At 29.0% G+C, this 17,705-nt stretch overlaps 1 protein-coding gene across 2 annotated transcripts; it reads left to right on the forward strand.

Annotated features, from left to right (window-relative positions):
- Positions 1–14: 14 nt before the first annotated feature.
- LOC111030023 lies at positions 15–17,489 on the forward strand. Of its 2 annotated transcripts, XM_022309327.1 has the most exons (7): positions 18–258; positions 1,851–1,908; positions 14,047–14,099; positions 15,394–15,429; positions 15,527–15,641; positions 16,905–17,007; positions 17,286–17,489. In XM_022309327.1, the coding sequence occupies exons 1-6, from the start codon at positions 193–195 to the stop codon at positions 17,000–17,002; spliced, it is 426 nt and encodes a 141-aa protein (XP_022165019.1). In that variant the 5' UTR covers positions 18–192; the 3' UTR covers positions 17,003–17,007; positions 17,286–17,489. The 2 variants fall into 2 exon arrangements, with proteins under 2 accessions (XP_022165020.1, XP_022165019.1); XM_022309328.1 differs by lacking the exon at positions 17,286–17,489 and having other exon boundaries at positions 15–258; positions 16,905–17,012.
- The last annotated feature ends 216 nt before the right edge of the window (positions 17,490–17,705 follow it).

Raw genomic sequence — 17,705 nt, forward strand, 5'->3', positions numbered from 1 at the left:
TATGTTATACACGACTCACACAATCGCAAACTCCAAAGTCTGTCTGGACGGCTGTTCAATTTGTACCTACCTATATAATGTATATTATTATAATATTGTAATAAAACAACGCGCATAGTCTTCTACCGGCGGAGTGTCACGACAGAGTGATAATAACGACAATAATTCTACAGTTCACAATCAAAGTGCGAAATGATTTCGTCGACGTTTTACATAACTTTGCTGTTCGGTATTGCGATGCTGATTTCATGTGGCTACGTAAGTATTAATTATTCTTTGCAGTCATTAAGCTCTGAGTGCGAAACATTCTTACGATCATAGAGTCTTAAAGACTATCCCTATAGTGTGAGGTCTATGACGCGAAGGATACACCCCGTTTAGCATAGGCGGACAAGCTAAGACTAGCTAAAAAAAAATCTGGCTTAAACAAGTAATTTTTTTATTTTTGTTTAAATAAAATACACGTATTTTTTTATTGATTGATTTAAATTCTATCCCCCGTACATTGTAATATATAGGAACCTATACGTAAGAGGTTATTTTTTCTGTGAATTTGTGTTTTTGATATTTGTAACTGATGTAACTTATGAGGAACCATGTATTAAATCTTCAAAATTGTTGACGTATAAAAATATTTATCAACATAATATGTTGAAAAAAAGCACTCAAGTAGGTAATAACTTTGTTGTACAGTAGGTGTCAAGTATGTAGGAACCCTACAACCTCGTCATTGAGTAGGTCACTATAATGGATGTGTTAAATTTGAAATTCAATGGTCAAATATCATCGTAGACCTACAATAAAAAACGATTCTGAGAGGAGAAGGTATAACTTTTTGGTGACCATGGTCACCAAAGTACAAACTAACCGATTTAATATTCCAGAAACTATTTTCGAAGTGAATGGAATTTTTTATGCTAGAAAAATGTATTTAGATACAAAAAAAGAAATAAAAAATATATACATACATTCATTGCCCTGCAGCTTATCTAAGGGTCAACAATTTAAATCATCTATGATAGGTTAAAAAAGTTATTGAATATTTTAGAAATGCTAATACAATTATTTTATGAAAATATCGAGTATATTATACCAACACTGTTAGGTTTTGAATTGCAACAAAAAAGCAAAATAAATTAGGCCGTTGCCTAAATATTGCTGGTTTTCGTTGTTTTTTAAAATTGTATCCCTATAATTTGAAAAATTGTCAAATATCTAGCTAAAATATCAGATATTATATTTTATACTTCGTGTTAAGTAGCTATTTTTAGAAACTACCACATGCTTTTAAGAAAAGGTCTAATAATACAGAAAGTAGGCACTAGTTAAAAATTTGATTTAGGTGGGTCAACGTTTTTAAAAATAAGCATCTGATTAGCAATTTATAGTTGATTCTGGCGATTTCCATTTAAATAATTAAATAATATTATGGAGTTTAGAGTGTTTATTCTTTAAGTATACTCAACAATTCTAAGGAGCAGAATTAGAATAATTATCTACATTAAGTACTGAAGTGTGAAGGACACAAGATTGATCAACATCATCTGTAAACCACCAGTAATATAATAATATAACAATGTGTTGTACAATAATATAAGAACACCGATACCATGTTTAAACTAAACAGTATTTGGTTGAATTCAATTGCTCGTTATAGTAGGTAATTGTTATGTTGTATCTGCCACATCGTCCAGATAGGTACATCTTGTATACTTACCTATAATTATATTTGTCTAATAGGTACACTTGCCACGTTTGTTTTAAATTATATATATTTTTAATAGTAAATACATAATATTTTCGTTATATTGTTATTATTATTTTTAATGTGTGTATGTTTGTGTATACAGGGGCGATTTTCGACGGAACAAATCGATTATTACGGAAAAGCGTGCAATGCCAGCGAAGGTAAAAACCGTTTCGTCGTCGACATTGTTATATTCGGTTGCGTTTCCGAACGCATTTCCTGCGGTTATTAAGTTTTTTTTTCGAAATGAAATCGAAAAAAAAATTAGAATAATAATAATATAAGGACAAAAATATAACTCAAACACAAAACTGAACGGCAACCCGAAAATCGGGTCCATTTATCGTTTACTATACTATACGATATTGTTATCGTTATTATAATATAAAAAAATATTTTTATAAATATTTGTGGGTAAGTAGCAAATTTATGACATTATAGTATTATATCACTGCCTCGGGTCGGAGTTATAAAATCGACCAAACGTCCGGATAATCAACTAACACCATGACAAAACCTGTTATATTATTATGATGATGATACGCCCTCGTTGATACCGCAGATACCATACGTTTACCACAACGTTGGTAATAGTATGCAGGACGTACATATAGTTATCGATCAACGTCGCGAATCACCATTGATCACCGTGGTTGAGCATGCCCGTATTGTATAGAGTGATTCTTTCGATATCAAACATTAGTTATCTCGAGAACGTTTTTGATCACCTCTTTTTTTACACTGGTGGTTTGAATAGTTATTATTATAAAACAAAATGTTTGAAAAAATGTTGTTTTATTATGAAATCAATATATTTTTAAAACAAAATCAGAAACATTAATACTTTTCAAATTAATGATTGTTAATAATTGCTCGGTATTAAACACTGCAGAGAAACTTAATAATATCTTTTTATCCTCAAATAATGCACAGATTGTTTAGCCAAATTCGGATTTTTTAATTTTCCAAGCATACTTATTAATAAGCGATTTTTTTATAGTTAATTTCGAAAGACGATAATGGTTGGTGAATCAGCCTGTTTGTACCCACACGAATCAATACCACAATTATATATTATACACGATCGGATGATTGGTATACGTCCCGCAGACGCTATATCGTCTGGTATTACGCGCGAACCTCATAGCCTTTTCGTTTCATTTACGACCTTTTGAGGTTATTATATTTATTCGTGGCTACTTGTTAAATATGAAGTTTTATATTATTGTCTTTTATACGACCGGTTGTGGTTATTCAGAAGTTCTACATTCGAGTGGTTTGATGTAGTATTTAATGACAATCGCAATGAATGACTAGGTAACACTGAAATTGCCTGTTGTATGAAGGTATTATTGATTGACAATATTGCCTCGTCATTTTTGACAATGCCAAATAAATGTAGGAAACAATTCTAAGATTTCTAAAAAATATTAATATATTTGATCCATTAGGATTTAGGATCAATAGCTGATGTTCTTTAGATAATGTCATAATAAAGGGGGAAATAAAATGTTTTCAATTAAAATATTATGTATACAACTTAAATTGATCACCGTTAAAATGTATTTTACATATAATTTGACAAACAACTGCATATAATATTTTGAGTTACAAATTTTATTGATAGCACGATAGATACACTTATAATAGTCGATTTCCCGAAAAATCGCTGGTGGTAAAGATTTGTAAGGGGTTATTAAAACAATTATCACATTTCATGGACCTATTGTTATTATTATCTTTATCATCTTATTTTCTGTAAGAGTGAAATCAAACCAAACTGCATGTGTAATACTTGTTTTTTTATTATATGATAAATAAATCCAGTCCTTAGAAACAGTTTTCGAAATAAAGAGAACCACTGTTTACGCGTGAATCGACCACTGGAAGCTTTGCAGTTACCCTACATTTTTGAACACGACTATTATTAACGTACATTTCGATTTTTCAACTTTTTCCAACGCCAATATTTAGTGCTCCATTCCTGCCAATTCCTGCCGCAAATCCCAGAATTCCTGCTCAAAAAACGCCCCTGCAATTAACAAAGAAAACGTTTCTCCCACTCCATCCACTGTTTTTTGTTAATTGCGGGAGCGTTTTTTGAGCAGGAATTCTGGGATTTGTGGCAGGAATTGGCAGGAATGGAGCACTAAATATTGGCGTTGGGAGAAGTTGAAAAATCGAAATGGGTGGGGTTGGAGAAATGTACTTCTATTATTATAATACCTATACATTTAATGTTGCTGTTACATTTTTCAAAATCCTTGGAGTCCTAGTTAGGTTATAGCCCATGAAATGTGAATGAAAATTATTTGGCACGCAAACAAGAAACTAATTTATTATTATTATGTTTGATGGCAAATTGAATGAGCTTTTCATTTTATTTTGTCTCTACTTTCTTTATGTTAGGTTAAGGTGAGATACTACCTACATTTTATTTTGATGGCCACGTACAACTTAATGAATTATATTTTCTGAATGGCCTGGAAAAATATTAATAGTGATTCCTCGGCTATAATAATAATATGATAGTAACATTATCTAACATTCTAAACCCACTGCTTTACTATGAGTTATCTTCTTTTGTACCTAAAAAATTTTGTAATACTTGGAAACGTATGCACAAATTGAGCTATTCGGGCTGACTTTATCGCATTTAAAATTATAATAATAAAAAATTGCTTATAAATGTTTTGAAGAACGTATACAATTAAGCTATACATTAAATTGACTACATGTCTGCACTATATTTCTGAAAACTTCCATAATTCCTGTGAAATGTTATTTATTTTATATTTTAGATATTCCCTAGTCAAACAGGGAACTTACAGTAGTTAGGTATTTCCTAAATTATCATTATTGACGATAAAACTTATTATACGTTATAGGTATACCGTATACCGAATCCGGATTAATAATTTAATATAAGACCTTCGGTTTACAAAAACTATTAAAAAAAAAATGATAACTTAACTATAAATATTTATAATTAATAATTATCAAACTACTTGTCTAAAATATAATTTTCATAGATCCAAATACTTTGAAAATTGCAGGATATTTTTAAAGTATTGTTGCAGAATATGAAATAAAAATTAGATGTTGTCATTCAAGAGGTTCCTAAACACTTTAAAAAAATGATGACAGTAAAAATGTATTTTTCTTCAAAAAATATTATTTTGTAGCGACTTAAAATTATGTAGGTAAAAAAAGTATTTTCAAAAACGTTAGTGCTTACAGATATAATGAGTATCTTATGTTAAATGGATCACACCGTAGGTACCTATATTTTATTATTATTATTATTCAAATTTTTTCAAAACCTTTTCCGAGTGTGGTGCACTGGTGTTATGTGTACTGGTATTTTATTTGTATTTATCAGCACGTGTTTATAAAAGAAAAACCGTTGCACGCAGTAAAGCGAATTATGCAGCACCGCCGAGAATCGAAATTAATAATGACTTAGTTCGTTAAATAAATAAAATAATAATAAATTAATAAACAACAACTGACGTCATATTAATGATTGAATGATAGATATTATCCACATTTTCATGGCAGCCACGAGGCTCAGATAAGAGCATTAATTTGTCTGTTGATTCGTTGTTCGCTGACATGCAATAATTTGTTAGATAGATACGTAGAGAAATAATTGAAAAAATATTGTTTTAAAAAACTGTTTAACGATTAAAAAAATATCGAAAAAACTTCACTGAAACGTTTATTTCATGGATATGTAGGCAGATAATAATTATCAGCTAATTTTATGTCCATTTGAAATTAAGTTGGCTTACGTCTGTGATCCTTGTGAGGGGTGGTTTTTTTTTGTAGCTGAAAACAACTTCTCCAGGATTTATACGATTACGAGTCCTGTTGATATTTTGTAAATTATAATTTCTAGTTTCGAACTTTTCAGATTCCAATAAGGGTGAAAACTATATACAAAAGTAAAAACAAAAATCGTGAATAGTAAATAAAATCAGTAGAGATAATAATTAGGACCTAATATTATTGGAACGATTTGTTTGCTCACTACAGTTCATCGACTTATCGTCAAACTACATTCCGCAGATTTATTGATTTGCTTTAATTTATTGTTTGGTTTCACAACGAACAGCACTTATAGGGACTAATAGCTATTATAGATCTATAATTGAAAATATTTTAACTATATTATCAGCTATGCTCTCTGGTTCATGTAATCTATATTGGGCTTAAGTTGCTTAACTTTTGTATGACTTACAAACAAATACGAGTAGTATAATATACAGTTTAAATATTACTTATAATGTGTGATATAACTGATGTTGTTCGTAACAGTAAATCGTGTAAATTGTCATTAAACATGGTTATTTCAAGTCATAACGCCAACAGTATATTTAATAATTTATACGTTAAAACCAAATCTGTAATAATATTCAAAATATTTCAGATTTCCGGTTACGATTTCATTATAAATAAGTAATAACTTAAACTGTAGTTTTTATCACAGAAACAATATCGATCAGTAAAAACAACAATAATACCTAATTGATAAAAATACACAAATATACAATATAATATCATAAATATATATACAAAAACAATGTATATATATTATTGTAATATATCTAATATTACAATATTTAGACAAACATGTTATCGCGACTTGAAATTTGTACACCAATATACCAATTGTTATAAGCTAATTATTATTAATTATGGGTGTAATATGCAAAAAGTTTCTCTCCTCTCAGGCAATATTATTATAGGTATAGGTAGCCAAGAAGGCACACGAGTGGCCAAAATATATACGGTGATTGACTTAGTTTTTGAAGATGAAGAACGTATCTATTTAGCTTATAATAATTATACCATATATACAATTTATATACAATATTTATATAATATGATTTATTACCTAATACTTGGGAAATGGGCACTTATATTTTAGTTATTCAGCCAAATAACTGGATGAGTAGGTATAGGTACCTACTTGGCTCAATTTTGTCAATATAATGGTTTTGCAATTTGCATTAATCGAGTACCATAATAAACTGTTCAATATCTATTATCATTTACACCAGAAGTTTTAATAAATTTAAATTTCCACGGTTAAATTATTTAATTTTACTATTTAAAAAAAAAATTCTCTATTCCAATACCTAAGCCACGTGTCGATTTTTTACAACTGATCAAAACATCGGCGAGATAAATATGTATAATATTATAATAGCGTATACAAATAATATGATTATATTTGCCCTAGCTAGGTATGCGATAACGAAGTGTGTATAAAATCTTCGATAATAATTTATTAATTATTTCATGCTATCATCTAAAACTAAAACATTTAACTTCGTTAAAAAAAATGCATTCACTGCAATTAATTTATTGTCATAATTAATATAATACTCGTTGGTAATTTATTGCGATTATAATATTGAATTACAATAAGGGTAGAGGAGTGTGCAGGTAGTTATAATGTATACAATCATTACGATCACATTATACGTTTATATATATAATTAAATACATTATTATTACTTATACAACATTGTATCAACATGTTGATAATATTTTCAACTTTTCAAGTGCACATTATATATCGACAAACAATAATATGGTATTACTATAGTCTTTTAGTGTCGCAAAACCCAACACGTCATCCACATCACGAATATAATTATAAAATAAACAATGAGAACACTTTTAATTCAATTATTCGTATTATACAAAATTGCAAAAATAACTAAATTAATTGAAATTATTTTCAAATTCAAATTTTTCTTTTAAACCAATTTTCATAACATAACATTTGTTTTTTTTATGGCACTCGAAGGGCTCCATTTTTTTTGCGGATTCAAGTCATACATCTATTATTCTCTTTCACCACATTTTCAATGAAAAACAAAACAATCATAGGCTGCGTTTATATCACCTATCGGCTATTAGAGATAAGTTCTGTAAAACACAAACAAAACGTTAAATTTACATTTAAAAAATAATAATATTTACTGTTTCCAACATCAAAGTTGTAGAAAACAATTTTATTTACTTTGTACTTAGTACTTATTTAATTTTATTTTTTTAGCGGGGTCGAAAGATCTTAGTTTATACATTTGTTTGGCAATTAACATTCCATTAAATTTTGAATATAATAATTCGCAATTATTAATGTTTGTGGTGCAAAAAGTACTGTGTAAAATATTAAGCTACATATTATTTTAGGTAAAGTAAATTTATCTAATTATTTGTCTAGGAATGGATCTACATTTTAACACGCGACTGGGCTCGGCCTTTTCATTAAAATAAATTTTAATTTGTTATTACCTAATGGCTAATTATAATAGTAAGAATATTGTTCTAAATATTAGTCATTTTTTTTATTATTACATAAAAATGAATTGTGTCAACATGCTTAACGGCCCTTACAATGTTACAATAATTATTAAATCAATCGATTACATGCTTATAAACCATGAGCGATAAAGTTATCGTTTACGCTATGTGATCATAATATATTAGATACCTGTAATAAGAAATAAATTTGCATATAAGCTGCATTCTGGTTGGCCATTAGGAAAATGTCTTGATGTTTTTTCGCCGATTGAAATGAAGAGCTCTTTCGGATTTATTTAGACTTTTTTATGTCGATTGAGTATCTATACGCTGACATAAGTAAGGTTATTTAGTCAGATAACCATTATTTTATCAAACCATTATTATGACCATGTAGGTCAGTCATTGTGTTGCTGTTCATTTTGCATGAACCAAAGGGCTTTTAGAGCTCTTCTCATTTCTGAAGAATTTGTTTTTTTTTTTGTTGTTATTTTCATCTAAGACCCGGAAATGTGTAGGTTATAGTATCGATGTTATTAGTCATTTTTTTCAAAATACACTTAATAATTTCGTATTACACTACCTGAATAAGTGAAACTCATAATGAACTTTGCCATTACAAATTACAGCAGCGTGATGGCGTAATACACACATTCGCGATACTCGGATAGAATGTGTTTATTTACTATGACTTTTAAAATCAAAATTTCGTCAGTTATGTGGGTTAATGCTTGGCATTTCCGCTTATATTTTAACCTATATGGCTATATAAATAAGCGAGTACGCGTTGTTTTTGAGCTCAATATTCGTGACATCTATTATAACTTAGGCCACATACGTTTAACAAGACGACAACGATATTATAACAAATGACATTTACGACTCGTTCATACCGAAAGTGTATAGTGCGATTGGATTTAATGTATAATACTACAGCAGGCAGTCTTCTATTATAATAATCGTATACGAATGAATGTCGGCAGTCACGTAGATTAAAATATTTTTTTCGGGAACAATAATTTAACGATTTCTATTAACGATTATAATGATGATATTATTAGGCTGGGCTGAGATTGAAATGCCCTTAAAATAGCAAAAAATGTCTTAAAAACATAAAAAATACGTTCAAAAATGTATTTCTAACATTAAAAAAAATTATATACCTAATGGTAACGTAACATACAAGTGGTGATATTTTTTTTCAGAAGACAATTCAAAATTATAAAGATAGTATAATACAGGAGCGTACCCAAGGGGGTCTGGACCCCCATGGATTGACAGAATTTAAAATGCATAAGGTGTTAACCATTGATTGTGTAATATTTTTACATGTTCAAAAAATTTGAAACGCCCCTTTGAAAAATTCCTAGGTACGCCCCTGCTATAATAATGGTATGATATGTATAGTAATAACTAATAACTAATTATAAAAGTATATAAATACTTCTAATATTACTTCTCTAACTATTCTTCAGGTATGGTAACAGTGGTCAGTGTGTAATAATGAATGCATGCATCATACCTACTAGTTACTATGCGTTTGACACTATAGACTGCAGTCTGCAGAAACCTCTAATATGTTACATTTTATTAAGACAATGCATTTTTTAGACAATTTATTTTTGCTACAAATTGCGCATTTAAATAAATTGTAATGAATGTTCCAAAAATTTTAAAAAACATCGAAAAATAACATTAAATGTTGAATAACTCAAAAAAAGGAAAACAAAAATATAGGTATCCATAAAATAATCAGCATCACCAAAAATACATTTTCAACTATCGTAGCTAAACTTTATAACAGAATAAAATATTGACACTACATAAATATCCCAGCCCTAAGCAACTCTAAAAAATGTATTAAAATATTTCCAAAAAATATCAAAGTATGCCTTCAAAACAATTAAATATGACATTTTACGTCAATTATATATACAATTTGACTTACTACGTAGCTATACTATTTTTATAAAAATTACCTACAAAAAAGTCGTAAAATTATAAAATGTCATAAAAAAAAAAATTAACATATGGCCAAAAATGACAAAAAAAAAAAAAAATATGCAAAATAAAACCTAATATATCTGATCCTATACGTCATACGACAAAAGTGTTCATGATTTGAACTGCGATGGGCACAACTAAAATAAAAAAATAAAACGAGAAAGCTATAAACATCCTGACCCTGTAATGATTACGATTGAGGTAAGTCTTGTTCGACGCTCACGCGTTATCCGAACAAAACATAGGAAAAATACAATCATTATATTATAATCGTCGGTTCGTCTGTTATACGATCCGATATTTTACAATAATAATAAATGTTCTCGTCAACGATTCGATAAATCGAATACTACCATTCGTTATCTGTAGATGTATAAAGTATAAACGTCGATCACTATGAGCAAGGCCACCTGCAGAAATATAAATCAGGAGGGGGGGGGGGGGGGGGTAAAAATCTCTGATAACACAGCATACACTATTTTTCGTTCTTACGAAATACGATAAAACGATTAATAATAATTAAAATAGAGGGCACCCATGACTGAGCGTGTGGCGTCAATCCTACATGTGTGTCAATAATAATATAACATACTTAGGTGCATTATTAATTAAATCTCATTTAGGTATATTCGATTAAAATATAACTTAGTTTTCAGTTATCAATCTGCAAATCACTCTCGTGCTGTTCAAAATTCGCTCAATACACTCGTACCGTGGCGAGTTACTACTATATTATAACATTACTATTATACAATGAATACAATAAATTTAAAATAATATTTAGCTTTTCCGCGCTTATAGGTCAGTCTTTTTTGTACAGAAAATTCACGTTTTTGCATTGCATATAACAATAAAAACTTTAATCTTTATCAACCAGAAATAAATTAAAATTTATATTAGCATTCTTGAAAAAAAAAACCATATAATTTTAAACGCGTCTTAAAAGTATACAAATTAATGGTTTTCTAAACCTATTTACAATGGTATGTGTTATACTGTTATTGGCTGTTAATATTATTTTTTTCCTGATTAGATTCATTCATTTTTTTTATATTCCATAGGCATTAATACGGCGGAGGTGGTGGAGCAAAATATTTTTCATAAAAAAATTTGTGTCATATTATTAACTACGAAAAACAACAAATAAGTATAAAGAATAAAATATTATAATGTTACATGTATGAATTGTACAATGAATCAGATTTGAGTCGTACTTAGAAATCATTGTGACTGGTTGAATAAAATAAAAAATAATCTTAATCTTAAATATCAGCGTTCCAATTATCAACGTATACTATAATATGCTATATAATAATATTACTGATGGCAAGTTATAAGTAATTTTAAATTTTAAAATGCTCATAAAAACCCTACACGGGGGCCCTTGATAATAGCATCACCTTTAAATTTGATAAATCAATTTACTCTAATATTACAAAATATAATAAGAATAAAATGGATTCAAATGAATGACAAAACCGTCCATGTTTTTCGTTACTATAAAATTAAGGGCACAAGCTTGGGTGCGACGTCCTTTAAACACTTTACACTACGCTTTCAAGCTCATCAGTTATTACCTACTTGTTTTGAAAAATAAGTTTTGCTTTTCATCGCGATCGAATGTACTTATAACATTTCAATGATTAGGGCACAAAATTAGTATTAATATTAATAATGGTATTAATTGTTGTTTCATCATTTAGCGTACCTGCAGGGTAATGACTTTTAAAATAGTTTGCATAATATTTATTAACGTCTGTTCTAATATTGTTTTGATACTGGACGACCACGAATAGGTGTTGGTAATTAGAAATTACGCTTAATTAAATTCGGTTCATTCAATTATTGAACTTTTATTTGTGCACGTTTTTTATGACATAATGTAGTATTTTCAACTGCAATAATTTCACTAGATTTCATCAGCACTGGGCCGGAATAAGTTAACCACGACGAATTGTATTCAATTTCCACATTTATTGCTTATAATTTATATATATATATATATTTAGTTACAACTTTTTAATTACTCCGTACGATTGTTGTTTTGTTCTACTGGATCAAATTATAAACGATGATGGACAATTTCTTTTTCTTTTTGTCTCTTTTACCGAAGCATAATACAATATTATTGTAAAATATTTAAGTAGCTACAAAATCAATTGGTTTAGATCAATGTTCTACACTGGGAAATGTACCAATCATGCTCACCTTTAAACCTTAAGTTTTCATTGAATGGTGCGTTTATTCAAATTTTGAACGAATTATGGTACTCTGCAATTTAATTACCTATAGTAATTAAAGATAATTTTTAAAAATATTCTGTTTCATTGTGACGACAACTACGAATTTATTTTTTAGGGGAACCAACTATTTTTACTGTAAATTCTTAAGTAGATGACTTTTATGAAAATATATGTGTATAAAAATCAATATTTAAACCTATAGATATTTTTGAGTTATCAAACATTATGTACCTACCTGAAACGTTTGAGGATAATCCTATTGTGGTGTATGATTTATTTAATAGTATTATGTCAAACCTATTCTAAAAAAATATCCTTATCATAATTTTTTATTTCTCGGTAATATACATATTTTTTTTGTATCGGTGAATTGGGATCAGTAGAAAACAACAAAACTTATGCGTACAAAATAGGCGTTTTAAGGTTTTTACAAAGACTTAAAAAAAACCATTTGTAAATAATTTTAAGCTAGACTCTCAATCCCTCCAAATTGGAAGGCCCGGTTACACCTATGTTTATGTAGTGTAGCTTATATTATATAGACAGAGAGTATAGTCCAGAGAAAACGGATACTTGTTGAATAAGCGGTATAGGTACTTGGTTATTTTTTTTAGTTGAAACAATTTCGTTTGCCGATTTAATTAGTCAATCACATTCTTTTTCTTTTTTCATTATGACGTCAGCCATAATATAACGATGGACATCTGGTCGTAGTTCATAACACAATACAACTGCACAAGTATGTTAATAAGGTTGAGGTGAACGCTTGTTGTCGACCACATTGGTTGATCAGTAATGCGTCCCTCAACATCGGTATGTTGTCAGGGGTGCATGCTGTACAAAGGGGGGGGGGGGCTATGCGATTGTCTAAAATTACATATTTATACAATTAGACAGTAAAATAGGAGAGTAAAAGTATCTTAACTTATAAAAAACAGAGTACTGCATACTACTGCTTACTCAAAAATCGTCCATTTCTCATTTATAAGCCTCCATATACTCATAGTTTCACAAAGTACTTAACCATATGATTTGTTGAGTTTATTCAACAAGTCTAGTCCATACAGGCTGTAAGGACACAATATTAATAAATAATATACCTAAAGTTGGCAAACGATATTTTTAATATTGCTGGTACTCACATAATATGACTATGTGATATCGCGACAGTCCGTTTTAACTATCATAATATTAGCTGCCATACGATTTAAACCATCGCGTTTTACTATTGTCGTGTGGACCTACCGGCTTTTCTGTAAAGTTGCTCAACATCAAATTTGTCTATAATGAAATATCAAATAATGACAATATAATATTTTTCGGATAAGCTTTTTCTATTATTTTATAAAATGTATTGAAAGAAAATCGAGGGTTCCTTACGATGCGTTAGTAGTTTTAGGTTAGTTTTAGGTTATAGTTATTTACGTACATAATATAACTACATATTAAGCCTACACTGTGTTATATTGTCTCGGGTACGAATATTAAAAACAACAATATTATTAATGGCTATCAACTATATTAGGATAGAACGAATGGCTCACTAAGTTTCGTAGAACCATAATATCGATATTGTATAATTATTGACAGTAGGTATTATGCGTTCGGCGAAAAACATTAATCGTCGTGATATTACTGTTGGAATTTTACAAAAAAAAAAAACTTACCAGTATAAGTACCTATTTGATTGGAAAACTAATCTAAACCATGTTTTTCTTATTTATTCATCAGATGACCTCGTCGTAGTCAAATCCTACAAAGTACCAACTACAGAAACCGGAAAGGTAAATAATAATTATTGTGAATATCCATTCCCAGTTAATTGACTACTATACTATTCACTATTAGATAACATGACTCAGGGCCGGTAAATAAAAATATTAAGTCCGTAAAAATGATTGATTTAAGTAGATATTGATTTCAATATTTTATTAAATGTGTCCCGAGGACAATAAAGCATGAATTGATTTCGTGAAATAAAACTGTTGTCAAAATAATATTATGTCCCGAACAGAACGAATACAGTTATATTCTGTGGTTATTAATTAAATAAATTTAATAGCTTATAATTGTAATTTGTATTGAGAGGCTGTTTGTACTTATAAGATCCAGCGACTTAAATGAATTTATAGATTTTGGTTCGTTAGAATAGAAAATTAAGGTTAAATTCCTATAGCCATTTCTAACTCAATATCTTTACGAATTAGTAATAATTACACAGATTTATTTTTTTAAATTTAATTTAAACATGTTTTATGATTATAAATATAATAAATGTCTGTCATATTTTGTTATTATTATATAAATTTGGGTTAGCAGTAAAAGTGAAAACCAAACTATTATAATAATACTTTATACAGTGTGATTCTTCAAGCATGCTCATTTCTATACTTTCCATTAATAATTAATTGATTCAAATTCTGGTTATTAGAATTTTTAAATGTTTTGCTCAGGCCATTTTTTTAAATTCTTGAATGTCTTTGTTAAAATTATGGAGTAACCTACAAATTTCTATTTTTCAAACGAGAAATTATCCACTAAAAAATTTACATTAAAAAAGTTTCTCATTTGAAAAACGAAATTTTGTACCTCTACGGGACACTCTTTAAGTACCTAGTACGAAAAATCTCGAGAATTTTAAATTATGGTCTTTAAGTATATTTAAAAATTCAAAAAATCAGATTTTGAATAACCTCTTTATTGAAGAATAGAAACGAGATGAATATGCTTGGTAAATCACCCGGGATATAAAAATTATATCGTAATGGCCACGGTGCAGAAGGTTATCTTTAATAACAAAAAATAAAATGAAAGTATAACTTAAGTATAGTCACAATTAATTGTAAGATATAACAAAATATCTTATTTCTAATATACCAATTGGTTATTGATAATGTGTAAAATCCAAATTATTCCAATTCAAAACTTCGGTTCCGATCTCGATCTCTGGTCTTCCAAAAAAAGTGTTCCGGTTCTATAACGTCGGATTTTTTCTTCCACATGAATATGGGTCAAAATGTCTAAAAAAAAAAACAACTACTTAAACTGTTTGATTTGTTTTTTTTTTTTTGTTTTCAGTGTCTGATGAAATGCATGATCACCAAACTAGGACTGGTAATAATTTATGCGTTTAGTCATTTTCTTATACGTTTACTCTGTGACTCGTTAAAAATTAAAATGTGATTTGTTGTAATATATTATGTTGTTTTAGCTAAACGACGATGGTTCGTACAACAAAACTGGCATGGAAGCGGGTTTGAAGAAATACTGGTCGGAGTGGTCTACGGAGAAGATTGAGGCTATAAACAACAAGTGTTATGAAGAAGGTGATGCAAATATTTCTAATGTATCACTTCTATTGTGGCACAATAATAATATTTTAGTCGGTGGTGGACGGAAAAGTGTTTGAACGAAATTATGTAGGTCTGTGTGTTAGTGTGATTTATCGATGATCGTTTCGAAAATAAATAACAATACTTAATGAGCGTGACCAAAGGTCAGGAAGAACATTTAAACGATCAAGAAAACTATTCTTCTACTTCTTTTCTCGCCAAACTTCACAAGTGCTTATGGATAAAAAGATCGTACTAAATTCTCAATAACGTCATGTTCTCGTTCGGTCATTATGTTTCCTTATCTATAACTGCAGTTAAAAAAGTATAGGTTAATTATTTTCCATTGCTCACACAGTATACCTACAATGAGACATTTTATCTTAATGAATGTTTTTAATTTAATGAAAAAAAAAGAAATAAATATTCCTTAAATTAACACAAATGTAATGTTATTGCTTAAACTAAACCATTACAGCTAGTGTGCAATAGAAAGGAATAGTCAAGGTGCATTTTTAATTCCCTTAGTTATTATTTAATGCATTCGAAACTTGCACAATCACTATGTATAACAAGCGTTAAAAAGAATGAACGCATTTATTTTTAAAAGAGTTAAGTCAATATTTTTCCTTAACTTTAATAGTAATATTGTAATAATAGTAATAATTTAAGTAATTCAATAGTAATATTGTAATAATAGTAATAATTTAAGTAATTCAATAGTAATATTGTAATAACTATATTGATTGCAAACTGCTAATGTTAACTTTTTCTAACTCGAGTTCATTTTGCTCCTATAACTTGTTCGTGATCATATACAAGTAACTATACTCAATCCAAAAGTCGAAAGTCAACCCGAACGAACAAATTCCAGACTCAAGCTTGATTTTGATATTATATTAATAAATGCACAGCTTCAGTCACTGTAACACGATACAACCATAAGCCATGATATGCTACCAACTACCATATTACAATAATATACCATAATATTATAACTGCTTTGTTTGCAATGGACGAATAAGTACTATTTCATAATATTCTCTGTTGCAAACAACGACACAGGGTTTTGTTTTTCGCGCATTTTACTCGTTTAATCTACACACGTCCCGGAAACTTTGTTCACCACTACCAATATCGTTCTACTATAACACTCTTCTGCACGTCATAATATCGTGTAATAACTGTTCAAGTTCATCTGCCTGCGACATTTTAGTAAATATGTTTATAATTATGTTTATATTTTATTGATTGCAGCCTTACTTGTGTCGAAGGAGGTAATAGCGACGTGCAATTACTCGTACACTGTGATGGCATGTTTGAACAAGCAGTTGGATCTCGACAAGTCAACTTGAGACTCGTAAGCGTCATACGAATTGCCCAATACTATAATATTATTGTAAATTATAAAGTTGCGCAAAAGTCTAAAATTAATAGTATATCATGTGCTTATTATAGTACCCAATAGTAATGCCAAATTTCAGACATTTCTGAAAGGAAATTTCCGGGAACGTTCGAAATTTAAAAATTTTAACCTAATAACAACACGTTCGTTTACGATACAAAACTTTTCTTGGAAATTTCCCTAATACTAACGTCACTAGGTATATTATATAGCATTGTTTTCTCTGTTTCTAGTTCAGAATATTGAAGAGTGAATCAAGTGGGCCGAAACGAGAGTCAAGCGAACCAGCATATTATTTTTTCATTTTAAAAAATCATATTATTTCTACTGTTATGATAACTTTAACACCTAAAAATATTATTTATTATACAATAAAGTATATTGTTTGATTTAACAAATATACATATATTATAAACAATTAGTTTTTGGTTGTCACACTTTGGGATTTAAATGATATTTTCCGGTTTCCTTGATCCGGCGACGATTACCTTGACACGTTTATGTATCGAATCAAATTGTAAAAAAAAAACATCGGAATAATAATAATAATAATTATATTATACTATTAACGTTTTAATAAAATACTATGATTCAATTGGTTAATGATGATGACGTGGCGTTTTATTTTGTCGTTAAAACAATTATTGTTCTTG

The sequence above is a fragment of the Myzus persicae genome, unplaced genomic scaffold (genome assembly GCF_001856785.1).
Source record: "Myzus persicae strain clone G006 unplaced genomic scaffold, MPER_G0061.0, whole genome shotgun sequence".
In the NCBI taxonomy this organism is placed as follows: Eukaryota; Metazoa; Arthropoda; class Insecta; order Hemiptera; family Aphididae; genus Myzus; species Myzus persicae.

Excerpts from the sequence above, each read along its gene's own strand:
- LOC111030023 (XM_022309328.1), top strand. The coding sequence starts at position 193 with ATGATTTCGTCGACGTTTTACATAACTTTGCTGTTCGGTATTGCGATG. Across the intron at positions 259-1,850 it reads TGCTGATTTCATGTGGCTAC|GGGCGATTTTCGACGGAACA; the intron begins GTAAGTATTAAT and ends TTGTGTATACAG. Across the intron at positions 15,430-15,526 it reads TGATCACCAAACTAGGACTG|CTAAACGACGATGGTTCGTA; the intron begins GTAATAATTTAT and ends ATGTTGTTTTAG.